This window comes from Alligator mississippiensis, chromosome 4, assembly GCF_030867095.1.
Source record: "Alligator mississippiensis isolate rAllMis1 chromosome 4, rAllMis1, whole genome shotgun sequence".
Lineage (NCBI taxonomy): Eukaryota > Metazoa > Chordata > Crocodylia > Alligatoridae > Alligator > Alligator mississippiensis.
The window spans coordinates 243,391,073-243,416,193 of NC_081827.1; the positions used below are offsets into that span (position 1 = coordinate 243,391,073).

At 44.2% G+C, this 25,121-nt stretch overlaps 1 protein-coding gene across 3 annotated transcripts in view; it reads left to right on the forward strand.

The window, feature by feature from the left end:
- CFAP221 (cilia and flagella associated protein 221) overlaps positions 1-24,101 on the forward strand; it is a 39,610-nt gene extending 15,509 nt beyond the window's left edge. Inside the window, exons 8-25 of one of the 3 annotated variants that reach the window (XM_006258679.4) lie at positions 1,949-2,108; positions 2,721-2,844; positions 2,949-3,060; positions 3,333-3,441; positions 4,022-4,109; positions 7,993-8,082; positions 9,917-10,012; positions 10,945-11,041; positions 12,339-12,475; positions 14,175-14,255; positions 14,913-15,020; positions 15,129-15,296; positions 16,047-16,205; positions 16,638-16,735; positions 18,607-18,699; positions 18,896-19,018; positions 20,274-20,339; positions 23,551-24,101. In XM_006258679.4, the coding sequence (XP_006258741.2) occupies positions 1,949-2,108; positions 2,721-2,844; positions 2,949-3,060; positions 3,333-3,441; positions 4,022-4,109; positions 7,993-8,082; positions 9,917-10,012; positions 10,945-11,041; positions 12,339-12,475; positions 14,175-14,255; positions 14,913-15,020; positions 15,129-15,296; positions 16,047-16,205; positions 16,638-16,735; positions 18,607-18,699; positions 18,896-19,018; positions 20,274-20,339; positions 23,551-23,674 (2,033 nt within the window). In that variant the 3' untranslated portion in view covers positions 23,675-24,101. The other 2 variants (XM_019480651.2, XM_019480652.2) reach the window with 2 other exon arrangements.
- The last annotated feature ends 1,020 nt before the right edge of the window (positions 24,102-25,121 follow it).

Genomic DNA, 25,121 nt, shown 5'->3' on the forward strand with positions numbered 1-25,121 from the left:
CACACAGGAAAGTTAGAGGTCTTTGCCTCCAAATTATCTGGTTGATGCTCCAGCAGCAGAGTAGCTTTTTCTTTATGCAGTTATCCATTAGTCCGTTACTTTGTTTCCCAGTACAGGAAAGCATCATGCTACAAATGGGGATTCATAGTCTAACAGATGGTCTGGATTCATTCCCAGCAGTGATATGTAGAATAAAATCCAGTGTATTTGAACTAGGGCTGGTCCTAAAATTAGATCCAAAATATTATTTGCAATAGGAAGCAACAAAGTTTTGTTCTCCCAAACCCAGTGGGAAAAGCGCTAGCGTCCTCAGCTGTTTTGTCATTGCAGATGGAAATAAATGATTGTAGGATTAGGAGCTATAACGAGTTTAGGCAGAGAAAGCAACTGGAAATCAAATGTGCTTGTCATCAGTTTAGGTTTCATCATAAGAAATCATACAGACAACACGTTGCAAATTGGTAGCCCTCAGGTTAAGCTGTACCTCTATACACCTAATTTGCCCAGTTATCACTTTAACATTATCACTTTCTTTCAGTAGAAAATTAGGTCACTTTATAACATTCTTTATGGAGCCAGGCTAGCTGACATGTTAATGCGCCTGATTATATCACATGCATATTTATGATGTCTACTGGATGTGCTTAATCTAAGGTTTCCAGTAGGGTTTACCCATAACCAATTGACAGTGTTATGCATGAAGGTTCCTCCCTGCACTGGCTGCTAAAACCATGCTTAACATTTTAATTATGAATCCTCAGGTCATGGTCTAACATCACCTTCTTTTCCAGCTGAGACAAGCCCTCCCTAAGTTTAACAAAATCAGGTCTTTGTTTTTTGCATGTTTGGTCTTAACTTACAATTTGAGCAGGTTTTCATTCTTCAGATGAAGCTAATGTTGGTGCTATAGCAAATATATGGCCAACAGAGGACAGCATACTCTTCTACCTTCTTTTGGGTTATCCTTTTAAAATGCTTTCTTGAATTATTGACAACTACTTGTAGGAAGTACAATAGCACATCAGAGGCAGAACAGAAAGTTATAGGTGGGCTGAAACAGGGTTGGATTGGGGTTAAATTTTCCCAAACCTCCTTGCATGGATTTTGGATTTGCAAATTTGCATTCAGAATGGTTCCTGTTTTATCCAGCTGAATTCATTTGAATGGGCCTAGCTCTCGGGGGGTGGGGGGGGGGAATATAAAGGGGCTTTGATGGAGAAAGTTAAACCTAAATGGAAACATTTAAGGTGCTGAGTGCCTCCAACTCCTACTATAGTCACTGCTCCCTAGAGCATCAACAGCAATAAAAATAGCATAGGAAAGGAAGCTAAATGTTCTTAAAAAATATAGGAGAAAGGAAACAAGGCAGAGGTTACTTTAAAGAGTAGGAAATGAATGTCATGGGAGGTTAATGTATCTGTTGAGCTGAGTAAATTCCTTGTCTCAGGAATGATGAGAGCAGCTAGAGCCTCTGACAAAAGGTTGTGCAAAGTGTTCCTGGTTGTAAAATAGCGCTTAAAAGTTTCTACCGAACACAGAGAGCGAGGAAATTTAGAAGCATTAGAGGAAACCCAGAGAAATCCCCAGGCTTGCGAAAGGAATAAAAAACCTATTTATAATACCTTGCTTAAGACAGTGGGATGTGCCAGAGGACTTGAGAGTAGCAGATGTGAGTAAAAGCTTTTAAACATAAATAGTCTTTGTCATGCTCACAGTAGCAGCAAACTGTGCAGTGCAAGTAATGGTTCATCTCTTTACCATTTGAAGCTGTTGCCAATCATGGGGGAGTGGGAGTTCTGGCAATAGATATGTGATATGTTTGGGCTGAAATATGTTCCAGCCCTTCTGCCACCAAAACTACCAGCGATATATTATTTTTAAAATGTGCTTAGCAAATAAAGTCCCATTTCTGTGTTAATTCAGTATGGTTCTTTTTTCCCTGTTGTAGGAATAATTCCAGCCAATGGGAAAGTGGAAATTGTCATAACATATTCACCACTTGAGTATGGAACAGCCCAAATGAAAATGCAGTTATGGATTTCACAATTTAACTCTAAGCCGTACACATGTGTATTCACAGGAACATCAACACCCTTTCTGGGCTTAAGGTATATGTGCTTGCTCTAGTTTTGTATATTTTTGCCCATTTCTATTTCTGAAAAAGCCCTTTATAATATAGATTTTCATACTGTTTTGCATAACAGTAGTACCATGCTCTGTTTTAGCACTTACGCCAATACCCCAAGTCTCTTGATAACACAACAGTCTGCTTCAAACACGACACTGCAACAAGGAAAATCATAAGCCCTTAAAATAAGTTTCCTGGCTTTGTAAGTCATCTCTGGTCCCTTTTTCTGCTCTTCTCAGCCTCCTTCCAGATGTATATGCTCTGCAAGGGTCCACTTTGCAGGGTTCGTAATATCTCCTAAGAAGTGCTGAGCACGCACAATGCCTGTTATATCTATCAACCCTCTTCAACAGTCATCACTCAATACTCACAAGATCAGGGTCTTTAGGGTTAATAAACTTTCCAAGATTATCGCTTATGCTCCTTTGGGAATAGGGAAGGAGCAAAATTAGGAAATTATACTTGATCTGTAATTTGGGAGAGACCATTACACTATTCCTATACACCTAAAAAGCATACAAAGACAAGTGGAGGCTCTTCATTCATTATCAGGATGCTAGTTTAAAGTAGCACATGCTCTTCTGAAACCCAGGAAAGAAGAATTTCAAACACAGAAAAGTGCCTCAGAGAAGAAACCAGGTTCAGCTGGGAAACCAGTGGTGCAGAAAAAAGACCAGTTAAAGCACCCACGACCCAGCGCTTCCCAGAAAGTAAAGGTACAAAGAGCTGGGAACCAGAAGCTCCTGTCAGGGGATGAGACTACCCCTTGTTCTTTATCAAGCACATGATTGATTTCTTCCCATTCATTTTTATCCCGTAGGAGATTGAATACCAAAACCTGAGATTCCCGACAGATCTATCAAATCCCCATGCTGTAGCAACTGTTTTGATTCAGGAACCTGGCAAATTAAAGATTAAAGACTTGAAGGAAGGTAACATAATGATACAATGCATGATAAAATAAGCCAGAATGGCTTTCTTGTGCTGTTGGATTTCTAACAGATATCCATATGGGGATCTTGGTCTTAAAACTGATGGGAAGTTATGGCCCTGATTTCTGAAGAAAGTGTCACCTTAGCTGTACTTTTTATATAAGAGCTCAGTTATCACAGTAGATAAGTTTTCCTCATAAAAAATTGATCTTCATTTTGCAAAGATGTCTAGTTTGAGATCTCATATAATAACTCCTTGGTCTCGTCTATAGTTCTATGCCAAGGTAACGAAGGAATAAAAACAAGACAGATGAAGGAAGCAGTGTTTGCACAGAAGGTCAAACAAGACATTCAGGCAGAGGAAGCAAATCAACTTAAATGGTGAGTGGTAATTAGTCAGCTTTATTACCGATGGTAATGTTTATTTAAATATGACAAAACAAGCATTGTTAGTTCAGACTTCTTTCTGCTGTTTCATGTCCAGTAGGTGAATTTTAAAACTGAATTTTCTTGTTTTCCTCACATTCTTTTTCCTTCTGTCTGAGAGGGATCTGATTAGTAATCTGTAGTGGGAAATAAGCTCTTGGATTTTCTTTACAGTCATTCAGCAGAAAGCTCCTGGAAACTTTGTTCCAGATTCTACTTTTCCAGGTCTTGATCCTGTATTGTTCGCATCAGTGGGAGCTTTCCCATTGAGCTGAAGGAGCCCAGAGTCAGGCCCACACTGAAATAGCTCAAATCAATGTGAATAAAAAAAGTGTAAAGCCTCCATCAAGGAAAGCAAGTAATCATATCTTCCACTTTGAGCCATGAATTGTCCCATCTAAGTCAAAGAAACATCCCCCATGCTTAAAGTTAAGCACCTGCTTTAGTAACGGCAGGAGAACTTAGGTCCATTATTCTTTAAGTGGAACAAGCTGAACATTGGATAAAGGTTTTTCTCTTCCCCACTGTAAATTAGGCAAGTTCATAAAGGCAAAGATCCAGTTTCTCTGAAATGGAAAAAAGAGATTATTGAAGAGCGACAAAGAGCGGAAGAACAATATAAGGTTAGTCTTCATTGTTTATGCTGTGTTTTAAAAATCCACTTTACAGTTTGGACTACATAAAACCAACTAAAGAACAAAGAACAGTTCAAGTGGCCCAGGTCTGGAACGGGCTCCCAAGGGAGGTGGTGCTCTCCCCTACCCTGGGGGTCTTCAAGAGGAGGTTAGATGATCATCTAGCTGGGGTCATCTAGACCCAGCACTCTTTCCTGCCTATGCAGGGGGTCAGACTCGATGATCTATTGAGGTCCCTTCCGACCCTAACATCTATGAATCTATGAATCTATGAACCTGTTTTTGATTGCTGCTAGCTCTTTAAGTAGGTCGATGCAAACCTGCCTAAGCTCTGCAAATTTCCCATATCTATTAAGCTGTTATTATTGCTGTGTAGTAGTCTATAGAGTTTTCTGCAAACAAATGAATGAAAGACATGGCTGCTGTCCTAAATAGCTTACAGTGTAAGGGTCAAACCCAATAAACACTCTCACGCATGAGTATATCTTCTCCATATGAGTAGTCCTGCTGGCTTCAGTGGGACTATGCTTGTGATTGAAAGTAATCAACATATATGTATTTGCAGTGTCAGGACATACCTTCCAACAGCACTATGTAAATTAAGATAGACAAAGGAAGAGCAAAAAGTTGGAAAAGGTGTAAAACCATGAGAAATTATGTTGCTTAATTAGCTATGTGCTTATCCTGCTGGCCTCACTTCTTTCAATGCATATTTGTTCACTCTCTGGCTAGTGATCTGGATTTTGCTAGATTCCAAATGTGCTTCACCATTTGATCTGGCAATCTGAAACAAGATTAGTTCCCACTTCTTTTTGTCAGGGGCATATTTTTCCATTGCTCTAAAGTCTTGCTCAGTTGTCTCCTTCGATCCTCTCCATGGTAGACCAGAAGTTCAAACTACATATGAATGACAGTCCACAAGACCCGTTAAGACATGGGCACATGAACAAGCTACTGCCAGGAGACTGAAGGCAGGCATTTGCAGCATGTCAGCTACTCTGCGGTAATTGCCTATGTCTGCTCTTACTCTGTGGGAAATGAAAGCTAAGACACACTGGCTTAATGGAAGAAAGACACGTTAGTATGGGTTAACTTCATTTCCCGCAAGATGAAAGCATGCACATAAACAGTCACCACAAAACAACTGATGGGCTGGAAAGCCCCATATCCTTATGCCTCATGGTAAAGTGTTTGCACGCCTATACTCTCAGCTGGTTTGTGTTTCATCATCCTGACCATATGACCTGCCCACCAAAGTCCTTGGGATTTCACTAGATATTTGTTTTAATGCTTAATAAATGTAAAGTTTTTATTTAAAATGATGTAAGGAAACTTGACTGGGATTGGGTGATTCCTAGGAAGACAGCCAGCAGAGGAGTGGAACAAAGGGCTTGACGGTGGTCTGCAGGGGAGGGGAGCAGAGCCAGGAGGAAGAGACTAAGTGGAAGAGTGAAGGGATGGAGGTGAAGATTGGGAAGGCAAATGCAAGCAGTGTAGCAAAATGAAGTGGACAGCATCAGATCTGGTGGCAGCAGGGAGTACATCAAAAGACAACAGGAAATCAAGTGGAGGAGGGGATTAATTGTGTGGCAACGAGATACTGAAAACAGGTCAAAGCCACCAAATGGTGGCAAAGATGTCAGCCAAACAGCATAGCCTGGGAAAGTGGCATCATTAATTTAGTAGGCCAAATGGATGTTCGGTCCAGTAGCATGAATGGAGCTTACAGAATAGTGGGGCAGAAACAATTGGTGACAGACAGGGGGGACAAGGCTGAACTCCTCAACGAGTTCTTTGCCTCAGTGTTCCTAAGCGAGGGGCACAACAAGTCTCTCACTGGGGTTGTAGAGAGGCAGCAGCAAGGCGCCAGACTGCCATGCGTAGATCCTGAGGTGGTGCAGAGTCACTTGGAAGAACTGGATGCCTTTAAGTCGGCAGGCCCGGATGGGCTCCATCCGAGGGTGCTGAAGGCACTGGCTGACATCATTGCAGAGCCACTGGCGGGAATATTCGAACGCTCGTGGCGCACGGGCCAAGTCCCGGAGGACTGGAAAAGGGCTAACGTGGTCCCCATTTTCAAAAAGGGGAGGAAGGAGGACCCGGGCAACTATAGACCTGTCAGTCTCACCTCCATCCTTGGCAAAGTCTTTGAAAAAATTATCAAGGCTCACATTTGTGAGAGCCCGGCAGGGCAAATTATGCTGAGGGGAAACCAGCACGGGTTTGTGGCGGGCAGATCGTGCCTGACCAATCTAGTCTCTTTTTATGACCAGGTTACGAAACACCTGGACACAGGAGGAGGGGGTGGATGTCGTAAACTTAGACTTCAGGAAGGCCTTCGATACGGTATCCCACCCCATACTGGTGAACAAGTTAAGAGGCTGTGATGTGGATGACTGCACAGTCTGGTGGGTGGCGAATTGGCTGGAGGGTCGCACCCAAAGAGTCGTGGTGGATGGATCGGTCTCGACCTGGAAGGGTGTGGGCAGTGGGGTCCCACAGGGCTCAGTCCTGGGACCGATACTCTTCAATGTCTTCATCAGCGACTTGGACGAGGGAGTGAAATGTACTCTGTCCAAGTTTGCAGATGACACAAAGCTACGGGGAGAAGTGGACACGCCGGAGGACAGGGAACAGCTGCAGGCAGACCTGGACAGGTTGGACAAGTGGGCAGAAAACAACAGGATGCAGTTCAACAAGGAGAAATGCAAAGCGCTGCACCTAGGGAGGAAATATGTCCAGCACACCTACAGCCTAGGGAATGACCTGCTGGGTGGCACGGAAGTGGAAAGGGATCTTGGAGTCCTAGTGGACTCCAAGATGAACATGAGTCGGCAGTGTGACGAAGCCATCAGAAAAGCCAATGGCACTTTATCGTGCATCAGCAGATGCATGATGAACAGATCCAAGGAGGTGATACTTCCCCTCTATCGGGCGCTGGTCAGACCGCAGTTGGAGTACTGCGTGCAATTCTGGGCACCGCACTTCAAGAAGGATGCGGATAACCTGGAGAGGGTCCAGAGAAGGGCAACTCGTATGGTTAAGGGCCTGCAGACCAAGCCCTATGAGGAGAGACTAGAGAAACTGGAGCTTTTCAGCCTCCGCAAGAGAAGGTTGAGAGGCGACCTTGTGGCTGCCTATAAGTTCATCACGGGGGCACAGAAGGGAATTGGTGAGTATATATTCACCAAGGCATCCTCGGGGGTTACAAGAAACAATGGCCACAAGTTAGCAGAGAGCAGATTTAGATTGGACATAAGGAAGAACTTCTTCACAGTTCGAGTGGCCCAGGTCTGGAAAGGGCTCGCAAGGGAGGTGGTGCTCTCCCCTACCCTGGGGGTCTTCAAGAGGAGGTTAGATGAGTATCTAGCTGGGGTCATCTAGACCCAGCACTCTTTCCTGCTTATGCAGGGGGTCGGACTTGATGATCTATTGAGGTCCCTTCCGACCCTAACATCTATGAATCTATGAATCTATGAATGAGAGGGAGTTCGCTGAGTTAATCTGAAGTCAGTCTGAAGGCAGGGGAGAAAAGCACCTTAGACTAACTAAATCATTTTATCAGTGGACTGTAAAATAAGGCAGTTAGCCCAACTCATTCTGCCTGACTCTGCCCTTAGCCCTGACCCTGCAAACTCATGGGTTTCCCTGGGTCTTCCATTGGCATGGGCATCGAGGTGCAGAGTCAGGCTCAAAGAGTCATACCTCTTTTTTCTGGTCGGCTCACTCAAGTACAGTGATCGCCAGCCATACCATAGCATGGTATGAAGCCTCCATTTGGTTGGCAAATATAGATCAAGAATTAATGATAGCTAACGAGGAAATATGGTATTGGTTATGTTGCTCTCATGTGGACCTTCTTTTGAACCAGATCAAACGAGGAGATCCTGTCACTGAGAAGGAGTTTCAGAGGAATAAAGTGGAAGTTTCTCTCAGGCGTGTGATCCGCTCTGTTGAACAGGTATGCCCATATTATTCTAGCCAGAGGTGACCAAACTGCAGGATGCACACCCCTGCTGGGATAAGAGGACTCTTCTCACCTTGACTGATTGCACGAGCACAGTTTTCTGGCTGATTGTGTCCAGTAAAGGCAGCCTCTGTATGGCATGCAGCAGACTGGGGCGGGGACAGGGAGCACAGTGGCAGATAGGGAGGGAAGCAGAAGGCAGAGCAGCAGATCAAGCAAGGAGCACAGGGCAGGAAGCAGCAAGCAGAGGAGCCATTTGGGCAGGGGAAAGGGATCAGAGTGGCACTCAGGGAGGATGTGGGGCTAATTTGTGACACACCTGCCAAAAAAGAGGTTTAGCCCCACTCTTGACAACATAGCTGTTTTAATTTTTCCACATCTTTAGAATGAAAGCAAATTTCTGTACTTGTGTATCACTTTCACTGCTATTTTTCAAAGGGGAGGGCTCGCTGTACACCCAGGACAGCACAGTGCAAACAGCATCGCGAGTGCAGATAAGCAGACAGGGGTATCTGATGTCAGTTGTGCTCTGCTGTTGTTATAAATCAGGGCTGTCCAAACTGCATTTGCCCAATGTCTCCTGTAAGTGCCTAAATCATGGTTGACAGGACCAGAGGTTCTGTGGCAGGGCAAGCAGTAGCGGCACCCCCCGCCCCACAGCTGTGTCGGTGTAGCCAGCACCCCAGGAATTAATGCCACCATTGCTTGCCCGGCTGCACCATTGCTTGCCCTCCAGGTTGAGGTCCCCATTGGGGTCACCTTTTAGTGATGGTAGCACCCTGTGGGTGCTGGTCAACTCACTGCTGAAACTCTAGGTCGAGATCCCTATTGGGGAGTTCTTTTGGCACCGGGGTAAGCGGAGGCAATGTAATCGGCACATGGAAGTTAACGCTACTGCCATTCACTCCACCACCAGAGGTGGGTGGTGTGGCCTGCGAAAATCCCTGCAGTTCAGATCTTGCCAACTCACGAGTTAGACAGTCTTGCTATAAAGGACAACACGGAGGCCTGACAATTGCAGAACAGTGGTCTGTAATGGTTGTAGGAGCTGTCTGCTCACTGCAGCTCTCAGCTCTTTCAGTTTCATAGTTTCATATTTGTTAGGGGCTGGAAGAGACCTTACAGATCATCGGATCCAGCTCCCCTGCACTTGGGCAGGAAAGATTGCTGGGATCAAAGGACTCTTCTCACCTTGAATGACTGCACGAGCACAGAAGTTTTCTGGCTGATTGTGTCCTTTTCTTAAACGATTTGACCTGTGGGGAATGTATTCAGCCCATGATGTTGCCCTTGTTACCTCTGCTTGCACCCTTGTGTGCTAGGCCAGATTTGGATATCAAGGTCCAACAATTTAACTATGGAGCATAGGCCAAATCTGCTTTCAGTGAATTGAATAGGAATGTTGTCATTGATTTCAACAGGATGAAGTTTGGCCCTAGCATCTTTAGAGCAGTGATGTAAGTTTGGATTGACATTGGTATGAGGGAGATCAGAATGCAGTCAGCTTTCTTTGAATCTAAAGTAATTCCATTCACGCTGAAGCTACTTTAGCTTTTACATTAGTAAAACAAGGAAGTATATTATTTCTTCAACTATTTTAACAGTAACTTTCTATTGAACCTATTGATGATGTCCATTTAATAGCCAATGGTGTGATATGGCAACGGGAGCAGAATTCATTTATTAATTACTAACTATTTTTTACCTGGTATAATCTCAATGTTAGGAAATAGCCAGTAGATGCAGTCCAAGGAATGCTTGCTAGAAATTCCTCCATTTTTTAGTTATAAAAATGATAATCTTTTCTTATTTTCTGTGAACCACACAGTGTCCCAGTGTTCAGCCCAAGTTTGACCTCCTCCTCAATGACCCTTGGGCCAGCAGACACAGGACTCAGCGGCGGTTTCAACAGATAGCTTGCAAGGTAATTTGAAGCAACCAAAATTCAGTCTGAGAACAACACTTGTGGGCTAAAAGTTTCTATCCTCAAAGAGCCAACCAAGGTAGCCAACAAGCAACACTAATATGTTGTAACTTTAGCACCGTTAACGAAATCTGTAAGTAATTAGAATAGGTCAATATAAAGCAGGCATAAAATGCTAACAGTTCAAAACATAGAATTTTTACAAAAAAATTAAAAAAAGGAAAGAAGACAGAAAAAATCATTTTTTCCAAATGTGAACAAAAAGGTGGTTCATGAAACTAAACACATTGATTTTACCTGGCCACCCTACAGTTCTGTCACTCGCTCCCTGCAAATCCAAATGCAACAGCCAGTAGAGAGTCTCAATCTCTTGGTGGCCTCAGACCAAAGTTAGATCCATGTCTTGAAGATGTAATTTAGTGAAACTCAAGTTATGTGCAATGCAGGCAGAAATCTGTGGTCTGTGACCTATTCAGGAGATTATATGGTCTAATGATCCTTTCTGGCCTCAGTATCCATGAATCCCTACTACTAGAATAATGTACAATGCTTTGTAGAAGGAAAAATTCCCTTTAGGGTTGACTCTTGTTTTACAGGGACCATATCAAATCCGTTGCCCCACTCCAGCAATTGGATTCCTATAGGAAGATCTGTGTATCCATATAGACCCAGGTATATGAGCAGGGCCTGTATATGCCATTTGCATTTAAAATAGTTTTATATTTTGGATATACCTGCCACATATACCGCCCTCCTCCACCAAAAATAATCTAGGAAAAATTCTAAAATGGATGCATATGTCAAAAAAAATCCTGTCGCCGGAAGTCCAAGTGGCTTTTGTAGGATAAATAATGTTGTGTGTACTATGAATCACCATAAATGTTGATTATTCAGTTTATTATTGACTGGAAATCTTTAAACAATTATTATAGGTCCTGATTCAGTGCCGGCTAAATCGCATCTTACTTTTGTTTCGTGAACTAGTGAAAGACACCAGAAGGCAAAGGAATGAGGAAAGCTCCATATCAGGTAAAGCATAAGATCAAATATTTGCCTTTTGGCTAATCTGAATTCATGTTGATTATCACAGGCACTCGCACTCTTGCCCACTTTCTTACACATACACTCTCGCACTTGCTCACACTCACAAAGAAGTAGTCCCTGCTCAAGAATTTATAATCAGAAGACATGAGTATTACCTGACAGTGGACAGAGGTGATTTCCATGAGCAACCGAGGTGGTGATCTGTAGGGCAGGGTGATACCTTAAAGGCTAGCATCCAATGAAGTAGTCAGTCACCTGTGAAAGCTCACACCTCTCTGAACCAGTTACTTTCTAGGATGTCACCCTGTCCTACCTTCTGCCTGGAGCAATGGAGAGGTGTAGTCAGCATACATAGATGCACTGTGCCTAATTCATGCACATCCTTTACAAGCATTGAGAACAGCTCTAATTATTCTTAAAATCCTTGCAGTGTATCCATTGTTACTTGGGAGGTCATCAGGTAGGATGTTGGTCTTGAGGGGGAAGAGGTGGTATGGACCCTCAACTCAAGCAGAGGAGCCCCTTTCACGAAGAGCAGTGTAGAAGATGTGTCCAGGTGTGTTTGAAAAGCAGACAAATAGGTAGGCAAGACTGGTATCACTTATGGAGAGGAAGAGGCTAGAAGGAGTGCCGTTAGACAAGGCAGAGTTGGGGAAGATCTCGAATGAAAGGAATTGGTAATATGTGTGAGGAGGGAACTAGAAGGGGAAAAGCCAGACTTTTAATGCTGGCAAGGTTCTTTGTGCCATGACTTTTATCTTCTGAAACTTTTCCTGTACATATGCTCACCAGTATTTGCATGGTTTCAGTCTGGGATCTGGATGAGCTCCAAAAAATTGTGGATCGTTTCCATATAATGAAGTGGAAGTGTTGCTACAGAGAAGTTACTCGCTTTATAACAATCGGGAAAGGAAAGGGGTTTTTGATAAACCATAGCCAGGGCCAGCCTTCAAGACAGAGGTCTTGGCCCTAGCCAACAGTGGGAATTTTATGGCTTTCAGTAGAAAGGACACATAAGACTTAAATATGTGTCCTGCACACAGTTGAGGTGAAGCAAATGGAACGCAGTGCTTTAGAAAGGGAGAAAAGAAGACAAGAAGTCAAAAATGCCTGGTAAGGGGAATTTGAGACTGGCTTGTTATCAGATCTTCCTGATAACCTTAGCGCTGTGCCTGTAGCACAGTGAGTCTTCAAGAAGTTAAAGCCTGTTTGCAGCTTGATGTATCCTAACTGAGTTATCTTACCTTTTATTACAAAATGTTGGTTCTTTTCCCACACTTAGCAGAAAACAGCATTTTCAAAGCCTTGATCACACCTGTGGGCGAGGAGCACGACAGTGTCGCTTCCAGCTTGTCTGTGAGTCGCGTCTTACCTTTTGACTTCCCCGTGTACCATCCGCCTCAGAGGTCTGATGAACTGGTAGGTAGCATGGTTACAACGGCAACAGATAAAGTATGGTGGGTCTAGTTCTCTTTTACATGGAGGCTACCTTACCCAACTTTGAGACTTTAGATAGGCTTTAATGTGGGGATAAATATAATACACAGAGTGGGGCAAAACAGCTTGGCTTGTGATATTGTGTCCAGATCAATAGATATTATAGTTGAAGTACCATTAACACCAGTCAAGCTGCAATAGTTTGCTGTAAGTAGGATATACCCCTTGACTTATAAACACCACTGCATTACTTTGCCTTGAAAGACCATCCCTTTACATCATGCAATAGGCATGAAAAGTACTTTATGCATATATATGAAAGCAAGATCCCTGGTCCCATCACCTGACTAAAAATCACTACTGTTACCAAGTCACTGTTCTTATTTCCTTTCAAATCTGTGCTTGGTATAGTTTCATAGCTTCAGCAGATCCCGCCCCCCACCCCCTCTTTGTACAGGACCATCTACGAACTCTGCCAAGCAGCTATTTTTTGGCCGCTTGAGAGACCAGTATAGATTTTACCATAGAAAATCTTTTGAAGATTAAAGATTATACTACAGACCCCCCTTGTCTTTGGCAGGGTCTGTATAATTGAGGCTGGACCTGAGCTCTCCACCTTCCCCATTTCAAGAATAGTTGAACAAGTCCTCTTCATTTTGAATTGACACAGAGATAGAGAGGGGCGATGAAAACCATACAGCTGGATGCCTCTTGCTTACAACTGCAGGGCATGTGGGACAAGAGATGCACCCACAGCAATGTTATGTGAAGAAGCAACTCGGCTCTCAGGTCACTGTAGATTAATCTTCGTGTTGCAATTTTAAAGTAGTGATCAGGACATATGACCGGATGTTTTAATAACTTCAGTTCCTAGCCCATCCCCAGCATTTTGCATCAGAAGATTGCAAAATGCTTTACAAAGGAGATGGACGGTATTGTCTCAATTTTACAGCTAGGGAAGCTGAAGCAGAGAGAGAATTGTTTTGCGGAAGGTCACTGGTTGAACCAGAAATAGAACCCAGATTGCCTAAGCCCCAGTCCAGCATTTTACCTGTTAGGTCTCCCCTTATTCAGCCACTACTGTAGTAGTTGCCTTATAGACTTCTGTATTCAGACAAAGGCAGGGTCATGAACATGGCCATTCCCACTGGAGGCCTTTCTAACCTTCTCAGCTAAAGCCCCCAAGGGCAGCACCTACCAGAAAGATGTCTGTGGGCCCATTTGAGCGGGTGCTTCTAGACGCATCTGAAACTCCACAGACTATATAATCAATAGACTATACAATCAGCATCACAGATACTAGAGAACTCATCTGCAAAACAAAGGCTCTTCATTCACCCCAATACATTTATTAAAAATGATGTTGAAATAGTGAAAAGAATAGGGAATTTTTACATTGTAGTAGCTGATTTTTTTTTACTGTAGCCAAGTTCACAGCAGCACACCGATGACTAGGAGTGACCGAAATATAATTTTTCAGCAGGAAAACAAAAGGACTGAAATGTCTACCAAAAAAGCAGGGAGGAAATGTGTGCGTGGTTCTTCCCTTGTGTTCAACTGGCTGAATCAATGGCTTATTTTGTCTGAAAGAGAAAATGCTCATTATACTTTTGTGTCTTATGTCTGAAAAAGAAAATGCTCATTATACTCTTGTGTCTTAAAAGACTGTGTGTTGTTGCAGGCTCCTGATGCTCTTGGCCCAGTTCCTCTCAAGCCTTTAGACATGAAAATCAAACATACTCATCCCTTCTACAGTTTGCAGGTCAGCCACTATCACTTGTGCAGCTGTCTTAAGTTACTTTATTTCAGCGGGGCTAGTTTGACATAAGACATATGGTACCACATTTGGTCCCTAATCAGTAGTCCCTGGCCTTCTGCTCAACGAGAGCTTCCCCTGCATATAAACTAGTTGCATGTAAGGGTTGGTGGATCAGACTGCCAGTGTTTTGGGTCAGTTTTAAGTATGGCCTCATCGGGAATACTCTGCCCCATTCTGGTTATCTGTGTTCAAGGAGAAAAAACTCAAACTGGAGGAAGTGCTGAGAAAGGCAAGGGCTGGGTTAGACACCGGGGAGGATGAAGAGCTATGTAAGTGAAATGACATTGCTCAAGCACAGCTTCTCTCTACCCTTTTGATCTCGTACTGGTTGTGCAAGAATTTACTAACTCCCGATTATGAATATCACCTCTCACACAGCCCCTTTTGGAAGAACAGCAGTGGACATAGTCCTTTACAGTTCATGTGATTGGCCTGGGCTGGTCCAAGTTTTTTAGCAGATATCAAGCATGTCTTACATCAGAGATTAGGTGAAACACCCATGTTTCCATACGTATCATTCCATACATGAGTTAATAGACACTTCAAACACATTGAGCAGTTTTTCAAGTGTTGCGCTAGATCCTTTTCCTTTGTACCTAGGTTCCTCAGCACTTCAGCGTTATGAGGTACCAGCCGTTTTGCACACACCATGCCGCAACAAGTTACAAACCGCAGAAACTTTCCCGACCACTGAAACAGGGAGCCAAGGTAATGGGTCAACCAGTAGCCTTGACTTGACTTTACTGTACCCCATCTTGTCACAATACTGCATACCCAAAAGCCAACTGACAACCTTTGTCTTCTTCATTGTCTAAGGATGAACTGATCACAATAGTAGCCTCTCCTAAGGCCCAACTTACTCCTACCGCACCTCAGAAAGATCTTCACAAACATGAATCCATGGCAGAGGGCACGAGCCTTTTAAAACTGGCACCACCCAAAGCCTTACTCCAACCTCCAGACAGTCACCCACTTCGCGTTTTTGTAAGTAGGAGTTGGCTCTGATAAAGCACCCAAGAGCGGGGTGGGGAGAGAGGGAACGGAGGTTTGTTTCACCCAACGTTTGGTTTGGAATTGGAGCGCAATTGTCTAAGCTAGACTTTGATCTAAGAATTGCCTACCCTAGTGCCAGGTTGTGTTGTCAGGCACATCCCTCGTATCAAGGTCCTGCAGACCCCCACCCTCCTAGCAAGGTTCAATCCCGTTGAGTGGGGACGGAAAAGCCTAACTGGTTTTAAGATGGCGCTTGATCAGTTTGTGAAGGGGATTATGTGGCACATTTGCCTTTGAGAGCAGAGGGCTGGAGGCAATGACCCAGGAGGTCCCTATCAGTCCTACATTCCCTATCAGTCCTACATGCTCAGAGAATTTGGGCCCTCTTTCATGCGCCAGGAGCACACCTGCTATCACAGGGCATATGGGAGTATAGCTTGTTCTTCCCTGGCATCAGTCCTGCATGACGGGAAAGCTATGTCCTAGGCATCTCCCCTGGTGGACAGCAGAGAGCTTGGACAGGATAAAGAAGGTAATAGACCTGTGATCAAGGGGTTGGTAAGAGAGATCAGGTGTTGAGCTGAACAGTTCATAAGAGGAGAGTCAAAGTGGAACAGAGGCGTTGGAGGCTGGGGATGGGATGTCTGCTGTTTTTCACTACAAGAACTGAGCTCTCAGTGGCAGACTTGTTCGTGGGGCTCGGAGTTACGTTTTCTGCATGTTTTTCTTGTTTGCTTTTAGAATCCCACTCCAGGGTTGTCAGTTTTTATGCCGCCTTTGCCCTATTCAGAAACAAGCATCGAATATCATCTTTGCCCTCACCCAAAATATCCAGTCACCAAAGAATGCCCGAGGGGATCCAGCATCCCAGTGACACAGAAGAAATTTCTGCATCGCAAGGTACAGACTTTTTGTTTCCTTGTGTTAATACTTTTTCAGGGCACAGGGCAGCAAAGGATTTGTCTTGTGGAATTAAAGGGGAAGATGAATGGTTATCCCAGCTGGAAGGCATTTCAAACTGCGCCATGTATACAGCATGTTCATCATTAGCATCTGCTGTTAGATGCGGTGATTGTTGCAAATAGATCATTCCTTCATTAGGTTTCCATGCCCCTTCTACAGCACTAGGGTTTTCCCTACTATTCCCCTTTTCACCTCTGCTGCACTGATGTGACCTTTGGCCTGGAGCTTTTATCTTTTTGGGTGAGGAGAACTGAAGCCTGCCAAATGCACCCTTAGCTGGGCAAAACCAGACCCTCTCTTCTGCTCCCTCCTGTCACACCTTTCTCCAGCACATGGCATTTTATAGGCTTGATTACTGTGTCATTTCAGGAAGTCATCCGAGGAGTAATGAACTGGAGAAGATTCCTACCACTGGTGTATTCTTGGTCTGACACTCCCAATCTGACAAACCCAGCAATGCCTTACTGGTAAGAAAGATTTCAATACAAAACACCTTGGCCCTGGGGCAGATTCTGCCATGTCTTATCTCATCTCACACGTTGTCCCACTGATGCAACCAGGACTACTTGCAATGCAAATCAGTACTCAGTGGTTCCAGTCCTATGGCAGCTGCAGTCAATGAAAAAATTCCCTTTGGGAATCCTCCCAAAGGGACCAGGCTCAGTGCAAGTAAAGGGGACAGTCTGTCCCTATTATAAGGGTGCCATCCCAGACCTTTTGGAGCATGAATGGTCTTTGCTTCAACCCCAGGCCAGTGTGAGAGTTACTAGCAAGCCAGCTCCTCTTACCCTGCAGTAGGATGCCAGTAAGACATGAGTGTGCAAGACACTGGTATTTAATGGCAGTACCTGTCCTCCTGAGCTCTGCTGCTTCTCTCCTCCTGCTCCCATAGTGCTAACTCAAAGGAGGTAAGGGACATATTAGCTCCAGTTGGAGCACTTAGGTCCCCAGTCCACCCTTGTTCAGTGGACTTTCAGACATGGCCCTTATGAAGTCAGTGGGTGTCTTTCAGTCATGCTTAACTATAAGCATATATAGCAAAAGCCGTGTTATCTGGCATTTTACCAACCGGAAGCTCCACTGACCGGCATCTGTCAATGCAAATCTTCCTTCTGAGGGATGCGGCAAAGGTGAAACTGAAGTCCCACTTTCGGTTTCACTGTGGCAAGCCAAGTCCCACTTCTTCCTTGTGGACCATGGCCCAGGGCAAAGCCGCCTGTGCGAGGCCCCCCTCCCTGTCCCCTGGCACACTGATGCCGGGGAGTGAAAGCCCTGGTGCACCAGACACAGCATATTTGATTAACTGGCATATATGATTAACCGGCATCCCCCATTCCTGGGAGATGCTGGATAACAGAGCTTTTACTGTATTTAAATGCTTCCGAAACCAATGTGATTTCAGCAGGTGCCGGTAAGACACTGATATTTAAGACTCTGGGATCTGATGGCAGGACCTATCATCCAACACAGCACATCACATACTTCAGGGCTTCGTAGGACTGGAGGCTTAGAACTGACTACAACTCCCCTCTGTATTGGGCAGTTTAGCGTGCTGATAGCTGAATAAAAACATTTCAAAGCCTGCGTAGTTAAAGGTAATCGCCAGACCTTTATGTAGACACAGAAATCAATGACCTGGAGTCAGTGGGAACAATACACATTCATCACCTCTGAAAATCAAGCCATTTATTTAGGTGGCTAAATATATATTTAGGTGCCTTGCTTCAGGCACCACGTCTACAGATTCAGGACCTAATAGGCATCTCTCTGTCTCGCAAGACAACAGAATTACTCCAAGTGAGACATCAGCTCGCTGAACGTAATCCTTGCTTGAGAGAGAAAACGAAGCTGGAGTGACCTCTCCAGGATGCAAAAGCCTGGGCCGTGTATATGGAGACACTGAGTTGCACGCACACCAGCATCCCCTTCAGCCTTGCTGGTTTAATCCAAAGGAAAGGCAGGTGTTGGTACGTTTGGAACCAGCTTGGCTGCAGGAGCTGCCGGAGAAAAGGAGATCAACCATTTTTGTCCACTCCATGATAGGGTGGACCGGGTTCTTTAACCCTGGTTGGCAGCCAGTCTAGGAGTGGAACCGAGTCCATCCGATAGATGGACCACCGTTCTAACATAACTAGAAAAGGATATTCACTGCTGTAAAAGACCTTTTTAAAGAACAGAAGTGCATTTTGTTAATTTGTATGCTTATAAAGTAACTAACTGATATATCTTAAGGAAAGTCTAGCAGGATTGGAAACTTAAAAGAAGGTGCAAAACCTTTTTGTCATCTGCTGTTACTTATCTTGCCCTACTCAAATGTATGATTATGTCATTTCCACAGCAGGGATCCCTACAGTTTAGATATGCTTCCAAGTGAGGGACCTCCAGTGCTGGACAAATTACCTGAGAGGGACAAGGAAAATATAATCGACTAGTAAGTTGGCTTTCTTTTCTCTCTATTTATTTGTCATATTCTGTTTTGATTTGTAAGCACTTTGTGTGCATTTCAGCACAATGTGCAGATGGTCCCCCTTGCATAAAACTTCCTCTTGTTTCTCCAGGCTAAAACATTGGCAAGATTAAAAATAAAAGGTAAAAAACTAAGTTTTTTCCAACTTACTGAATTTTAGTGAGACTGATGATGAGACTGAGTTAAGGGTTGTACTCACTCCGGAGATGGTGAAAGCTGAATTTCCACAGATTGAACACCTACCACAGGAAGAAAACAAAAGTAAGCCAGGGAAAGAAGAAAGGTAATGGCACATTTATTGAAACAGAGGGAAGAGGAGGCTTGGGGAGGATTTTGAGGGTGACCATCTTGTTTCAGTGTTTGTATAAGCCCAGAGTAGAAGTGTCAGAGCAACTCAATCAGTGAGGTTACATTCAGATCTTGCACATAGAGCCGGTCCATAGTCCCTTTATTACATACATGAAGACTTGAATTTAGTCCCAAAATTGAGCCCACTCACTTTTATTGGTGCATTGCATTTTCCTTGACAGTTTTGTTCAGGCATTTGCCAAGGTTGGGTTTTGCCTTTTAATGACTTTTAATGACTCCTCTAGAAAAAATAGTCAAAGACACTAAAAACTCCCAGCTACCTACCTATACTCATTTCCATTGTGTCTTGGACACCAGCCAATTCTTAAAACATCACCTTTATAAGTACAAATTACTGTGCCCTGACAAGTCATAATTAGACCCCTGTATGGGAAAGACATGGGTCCCATCAGGGTTTGCCAGCTATTTTCATCTTGTAGTGCTGAGGCCCTACATCCCCAGATGTGTGAAGAAATCCTAAGAGCCTGCAGGCTGTATGAGTTAGATGGTTAGAAATAGGGCTAACACCGATGCCTTGACTTCAAGGGGCACTAAGCAGAAGCTCTGCAGGGAACAAGGAGGGGCTCTAGATGGGTGTAAGTGGTGCTGAGGGTGTTAGAAGATGTGAGCAAGGCGGCAGAGGTAAAATGCAATGGTGAGCATAGCCCTGCAGAGGCAGGGACACTGTGCTAGTAGCAACGTGGTCTGGAGAAGGAGGTGCAGGGTGGGCAGCGGGAGGTCTGATTTCTAAACCTTTGCCTGGCTGTGGGGAAGCTGCATCACCTTTCTGTACTTTGGTTTCCCCATCTGTAGAAAAAGGGGGTTATGGGGTTTGCCTCTGTATGTGGTTAATGCTTGTACACCGCTTTGAACAGACTGAGGTTTTCAAAGCCATGTACGAGATATGAATGTCTGATTCCCTTTAACATTAAAGGAATCAGTTGTCCAGACCCTTAGGAAGCATAGTTGCCATTAAGCTTTATATAAATGCTGAGCATCGTGACCACTCTAATGTTACAGTACTAACATCTTGACAGCGTTTATTGAAACTAATTTGCAGTAAATAAGCACATGGGTTTATTGATGGGTCCCTAATGGCTGACTGAGTGCTGCTTTCTATGTCTCCTTTCACTGGGCTGTTCAGAGGATTTGGGGTAGCTTATACTAAATAGTCGCCTTTTTCTCCACAGTGATGCGGCCCTGGATGGCAAACTTACTTACTCCAATGCAGTGAACAACCCTACTTCTCCTTCTGGGTAAGCAGATGTGCAAACATAAGAGTCATTCCTTTAAAAAATCAGTGTTTTCCACAAAGCTGAAAACACAGGCCCATGTGAAACCCATCTTGGAGACTGATGTCACATGTTTTCTGTTTCAGTCGGTTTGAGAACCTCTGTGCCAGCCAAAGGAGCCTGTGCTATTTAAGACTAATTTGCAGATGAGCACAACCTCCTGCAATGAACACTGGGTTTGGGCTGCTCATTGCATCGACTACAACACTCATCTGCTGTTCTTATTGTCATGGACACTGGATTGGGCCTGAAATGCTTGCTAATAAATTATTGGCTCCTCCTCTCATAGCTGGACAGGAAACCTTTCCCCACATCTTGTCACGTAGCAAAAGCTAAGCCAGTCCAAGGCTGTTCCTAAAATCTACTAGTAGGATGTTTTCACTGTCTCAGCATGAAGAGGGGACCCGTGACCTATGGAATGACAAAGTTCATGGATCTCCTGGCCATGCCCTATCATCTCTCAGGCCTGTTCTCAGGTTTTGGTGCAGTCATGGAAAGAGCAACTTTGTAAGATATGGGTCTTCTGTTGCTTCCCAGCCACGCTCGAGGTTTTACTCAAGGGTTCACCATTTTTTGTATTCTGGTTGCTTCAGTCATCATGTGCTTTTCCATGGGCAAGCCAGAGACTGCATCTTGCACAATAAGGATTGTGGTTAGATTAACTTCCAACTCCTTGGGTTATGAAATCCACAGAGAAGCTGTCACAAAGGCGAAAAAATGCAATAAGAACAGCAGACAACAGCTCATGTATTCTCAATAAAAGGCTCGTCAGGACTATTGTTACACATATATGGGGGTTGTGTGAACGTGTACATGTGTGTGTTTCAGTGCCCAGAATGGCGGGGCTATTACCAGATTTGCCCATCACCTTGGGGATGTGCTCATTTATTAAGGATACATTTCTAGGGTCTTGGTAATTCTATCAATGTGCTGCTTGTGTTACTTGTGTTTCTATACGGAGCTGTATCTCTCCCTTCTGCAAGTCCTCACCCCCACTGGAGCTATCTTGTAGGACTCAGTTTCAATGGGGCTGGGTTCCTCCAGTCACCAAATCAGGCATACACACACAAACACACACAGATTAACGTCGCACACCTGACCTGGCTGGGTTGATCAGCATGGACAGGCTGACACCCTCATATGCCAAGCATCAGTTCATCAGAGCAACAATAAACTGCAGCCAGACACAAGCACACAGCTAAACAGAATCCCTCTGAATCCGGCTGGGTGTCCAGCTGACACCCTCATGGGCCAGCATTCAGTTCATTAGGGCACGGCTGAGCCAAACTGGGTCAATCAGCCTGTACAAGCTGATCCCCTTATGTGTTTCAAATTCAGCACGTCCCAATCTTTAGCCTCTTGATGAGCAGACCCCACAGTATTTTTGGGCTTCACAGGGATCTCTAGCTTAGGTAAAAGAAGCGTTGCTGCAGAGCAAGTGGGGAAGGAGAAGTAGAGAAGGAAAAATATACCCAGTTACTATCAGTTTGACTATAAAAGTTATTTATTGCTAAGTATATGAAATATATAATGGTACTAGTAGTAATAGACATGCAAAGGAAAAACAAACATGAACAATTATAATACTACCCTGGTTTCACTAAGTATTTGGGGAAACTTAGCTCAAGCTTAACTAATACAGTTCAGGTTCAGAAATTTATGCCTAGAGAGACAAGAGAGAGAGAGAGAGAGAGCGCTGGGATCTCACCAGTCCAAGGCATTTGGGTTTCAGTGCTGACAGGTAAAGTTCTTAGCACAGTCCTTGAAGGGAGACAACAGCGGGTGGTGTCAAAGAGACTTCTCCTCTTGAAGCACACGCACACTTTGCTGCTTTTTTTACAGATTTTTATACCCTCAGTTCAGTTCAAAGCATTCTCAATAGTATAAATCATTGTCTTTTCGATTGACAAGGGGTTATCTGGTTTGGAACATCTCAAAAAAACTGATTGATAATCAGGAAAACATAAGGCTAGGGAGTAACCAGACACTTAGGAGCCAGCTTGAAATTCCTATGGATAGCAGATATACTGATGGGATATCTCATGGTTTCTTCAGAAACAATAGATAGCTTGCAGCATCAGGGTTTTGGATTTTCACATGTTGTGAACAAGCCTCCGCTTAGCATGACTTTTCCAGATCTTACTATAGTTTTTTTGACAGACTTAAGGCAATTATTGGAGTGTTCATAACCTTTTGTGGAGAGGACTCCCACCAGTCGTCCTGGGAAAAGTATGACAACACTTGTGGTTAGGACTCCAACGGGCTGGATGCTTTGATGAACCCTTTACCATTGTTCAAATATTGCCCATACCTGCTCTGACTCGGTTTCTTGCCTCAACATTCCCTAACCCAGCAACCAAGTTTTAGTCGATCAAGTTTAAATAGGCCTCCCATAGTGGGATCGGGGAATGTACGGCCCGAGATGCCTATTAAACTTTACTTCGGTTAGAGGTGTGTGTGTGGGGGCAGGGGAAGTCCTTTGTAAATCCAGATTAGAACTGGTCTGATAAATGCTGAGCTGCATGTGTGTAAATGTGGGTTGATTAGCATTTGGAGCACAGATTCCCCATCATGCAGTGCTCCCCTGCTTCTCTGATCCCAGAATTCACTGCAGTCTTTGCTTCGGGCTTTCTGTTCTCCATCTCCCATGTAAATGAATGGTCATCTGGTTCCATCTCAGATGCAAATGAGACCTAGGGCAGTTGCTTCACTCTTGTCACCCTTATCTGGAGGGTTTTAGGTGTGTCTTCCACTGCATTTTAATCAGTTTTGTATAAGGGGGGGGAATTCTTTGCAAGTCAGACAGGCTGCGTCCTGTGCCAGGGTTCCCCAACAACACAGAGCTGAGAGGTAACAGGGCTAGAACAATACTCGTTTCCTTACTGTAAGCATTTATTTTTTTTAAATACCCTCTTGAAATTGCTCCTGATATATTCTCACACTAAGGAGAGCAGTACTGTCTTAGCAGAGTGCACACAGTTCTTGTTACACATTTCAACACTTCAGATACTCACATAAAATGCACTTAGGCTTCATTAAAATTATCTCCTGGCCTCAAAAATGCAAGCTGTTGTGAATGTGATACATTGGCACAAATGTCTTTGGCTTTATCAGTATTTTATGGCATTGTACTAGCACTGTTATCAGTACAAATGACTTTCTCAACCTCCTGCAGAGAAGTGAAAGATTCCCTGGAACTGCATTCACAAGTTCAGAATAACAGACTCAGAGAGAGAGTGCAAGCACAGGTGGAAAAAATGAAGTTGAAAGCCATCAACAAAGCCCTTATCCTGGAGTAAGTGTTATTTCACAGATTCCACGGCTGTGGAGCGGTTTTTCTTTCACACAAGGCTGCTGTCTCTCTGCCCCAACTTATCACTGCTTCAGACCTCGGGTATCTGCACAGTGCAGCTAGGAAAATTATGTTTAACAAACACAGCAGCTTCCCATCAGTTCTTCCAGGCTCTGTCCAGGGCACTCGCTGTTTATGCTGAACAGGACCTCAATGATTTTACTTGCCAGGGTTTCTTCCCTAGGTGCCTATTCATTTGGCACTGGAGTTAAGTTTGGGAAAACCACAGCTCTCACCACCAGCATGTAAATAGTTTGTACACAGTTTTATTGTTTGCCATATTTTCAATGGATGTTCCTTGCCACGAGCCTTGGTATTGTTCCACGCTCTGTCTGAGAGTGCCCATTGCTTTCAAATAAAATGGGAATAATCAACATGAAGAAATGGTTTGGGTTTTATTGTTGTTTTATATAGTTCTGACCTAGACTTGCCCACATGCTTAAATAAATGCTCTGGCTGAGCCTGGGTTTTTGTGCAGGTGGGCCCCTGACTCTCAACCTCTACCCAAAGCAGGCACGGCTCTTGGGTAAATCTGATGCCTTTTGTTAGACCAACTCAAATAGTTGGAAAAATTCTTCTGAGCAAGCTTTTTAAGAAGAAGAATTGCTAAGAAGAATTTTTCCAACTGTTTGAGTTGGTTTAATAAAAGGCATCAGATTTACCCAAAGAACCTTGCTTGCCTATGTCCTTAGACCAACACGGCTACAAGCTACACCCTTCTACCCAAAGCAGGCACTCGTGCTTTATACTGGGGGCATGACGGGAGTGGTGAATTAAACCATGTTATTAGCCAAGAAAAAATAATTTCCAAACCGGTTCTGTCTGGTTTCCAGCAGTCAAGGAGTTATCGGCTAAAGTACTGTGCAGGCCAAGTCCTTGCAGGTGGACTGCATTTAGGTAATGGTGCCGGAGCTCCTGAGAGAAGGGGGAGTGGGGGTGGTGTTGAGAAGAGCTCCCCGACTGCTGGAAGGGGAAGTACTGAGCAGGCAGGCTCACTGACGGGTTAGATGGGGTTTGGTTTTGTGGTTGAGTGAGTAAGGCCTGTCTCTGGGCCCCAATTGTACTGCATTTTCATTGTAGGCTGTTGCATTCAAATTCCTGAAGAACAGATGAGAGAGAGGCCCTCAGGGAGCATGCCCCTTCCAAACTGCTCCTTTACCCCATGCAGGCCCTTCTTTGGCCTGAGGCAAATTTGTTCCTGGCTATTGCCACACAAACCAATCTACGCTTGAACTTCAGGAAGGTCGATTGTGGATGCCTATAGTGCAGGGAGCACCTCCTTACCTGAGATGTGCATGACTTTTGTTGTGCAGCTCATAGGTATAGCTCTCTATCATGGGCAAACTGCATATGGGCGTGCTTGCTGTGTCCAAGGAGAGCTGCTTGCCCAAGTT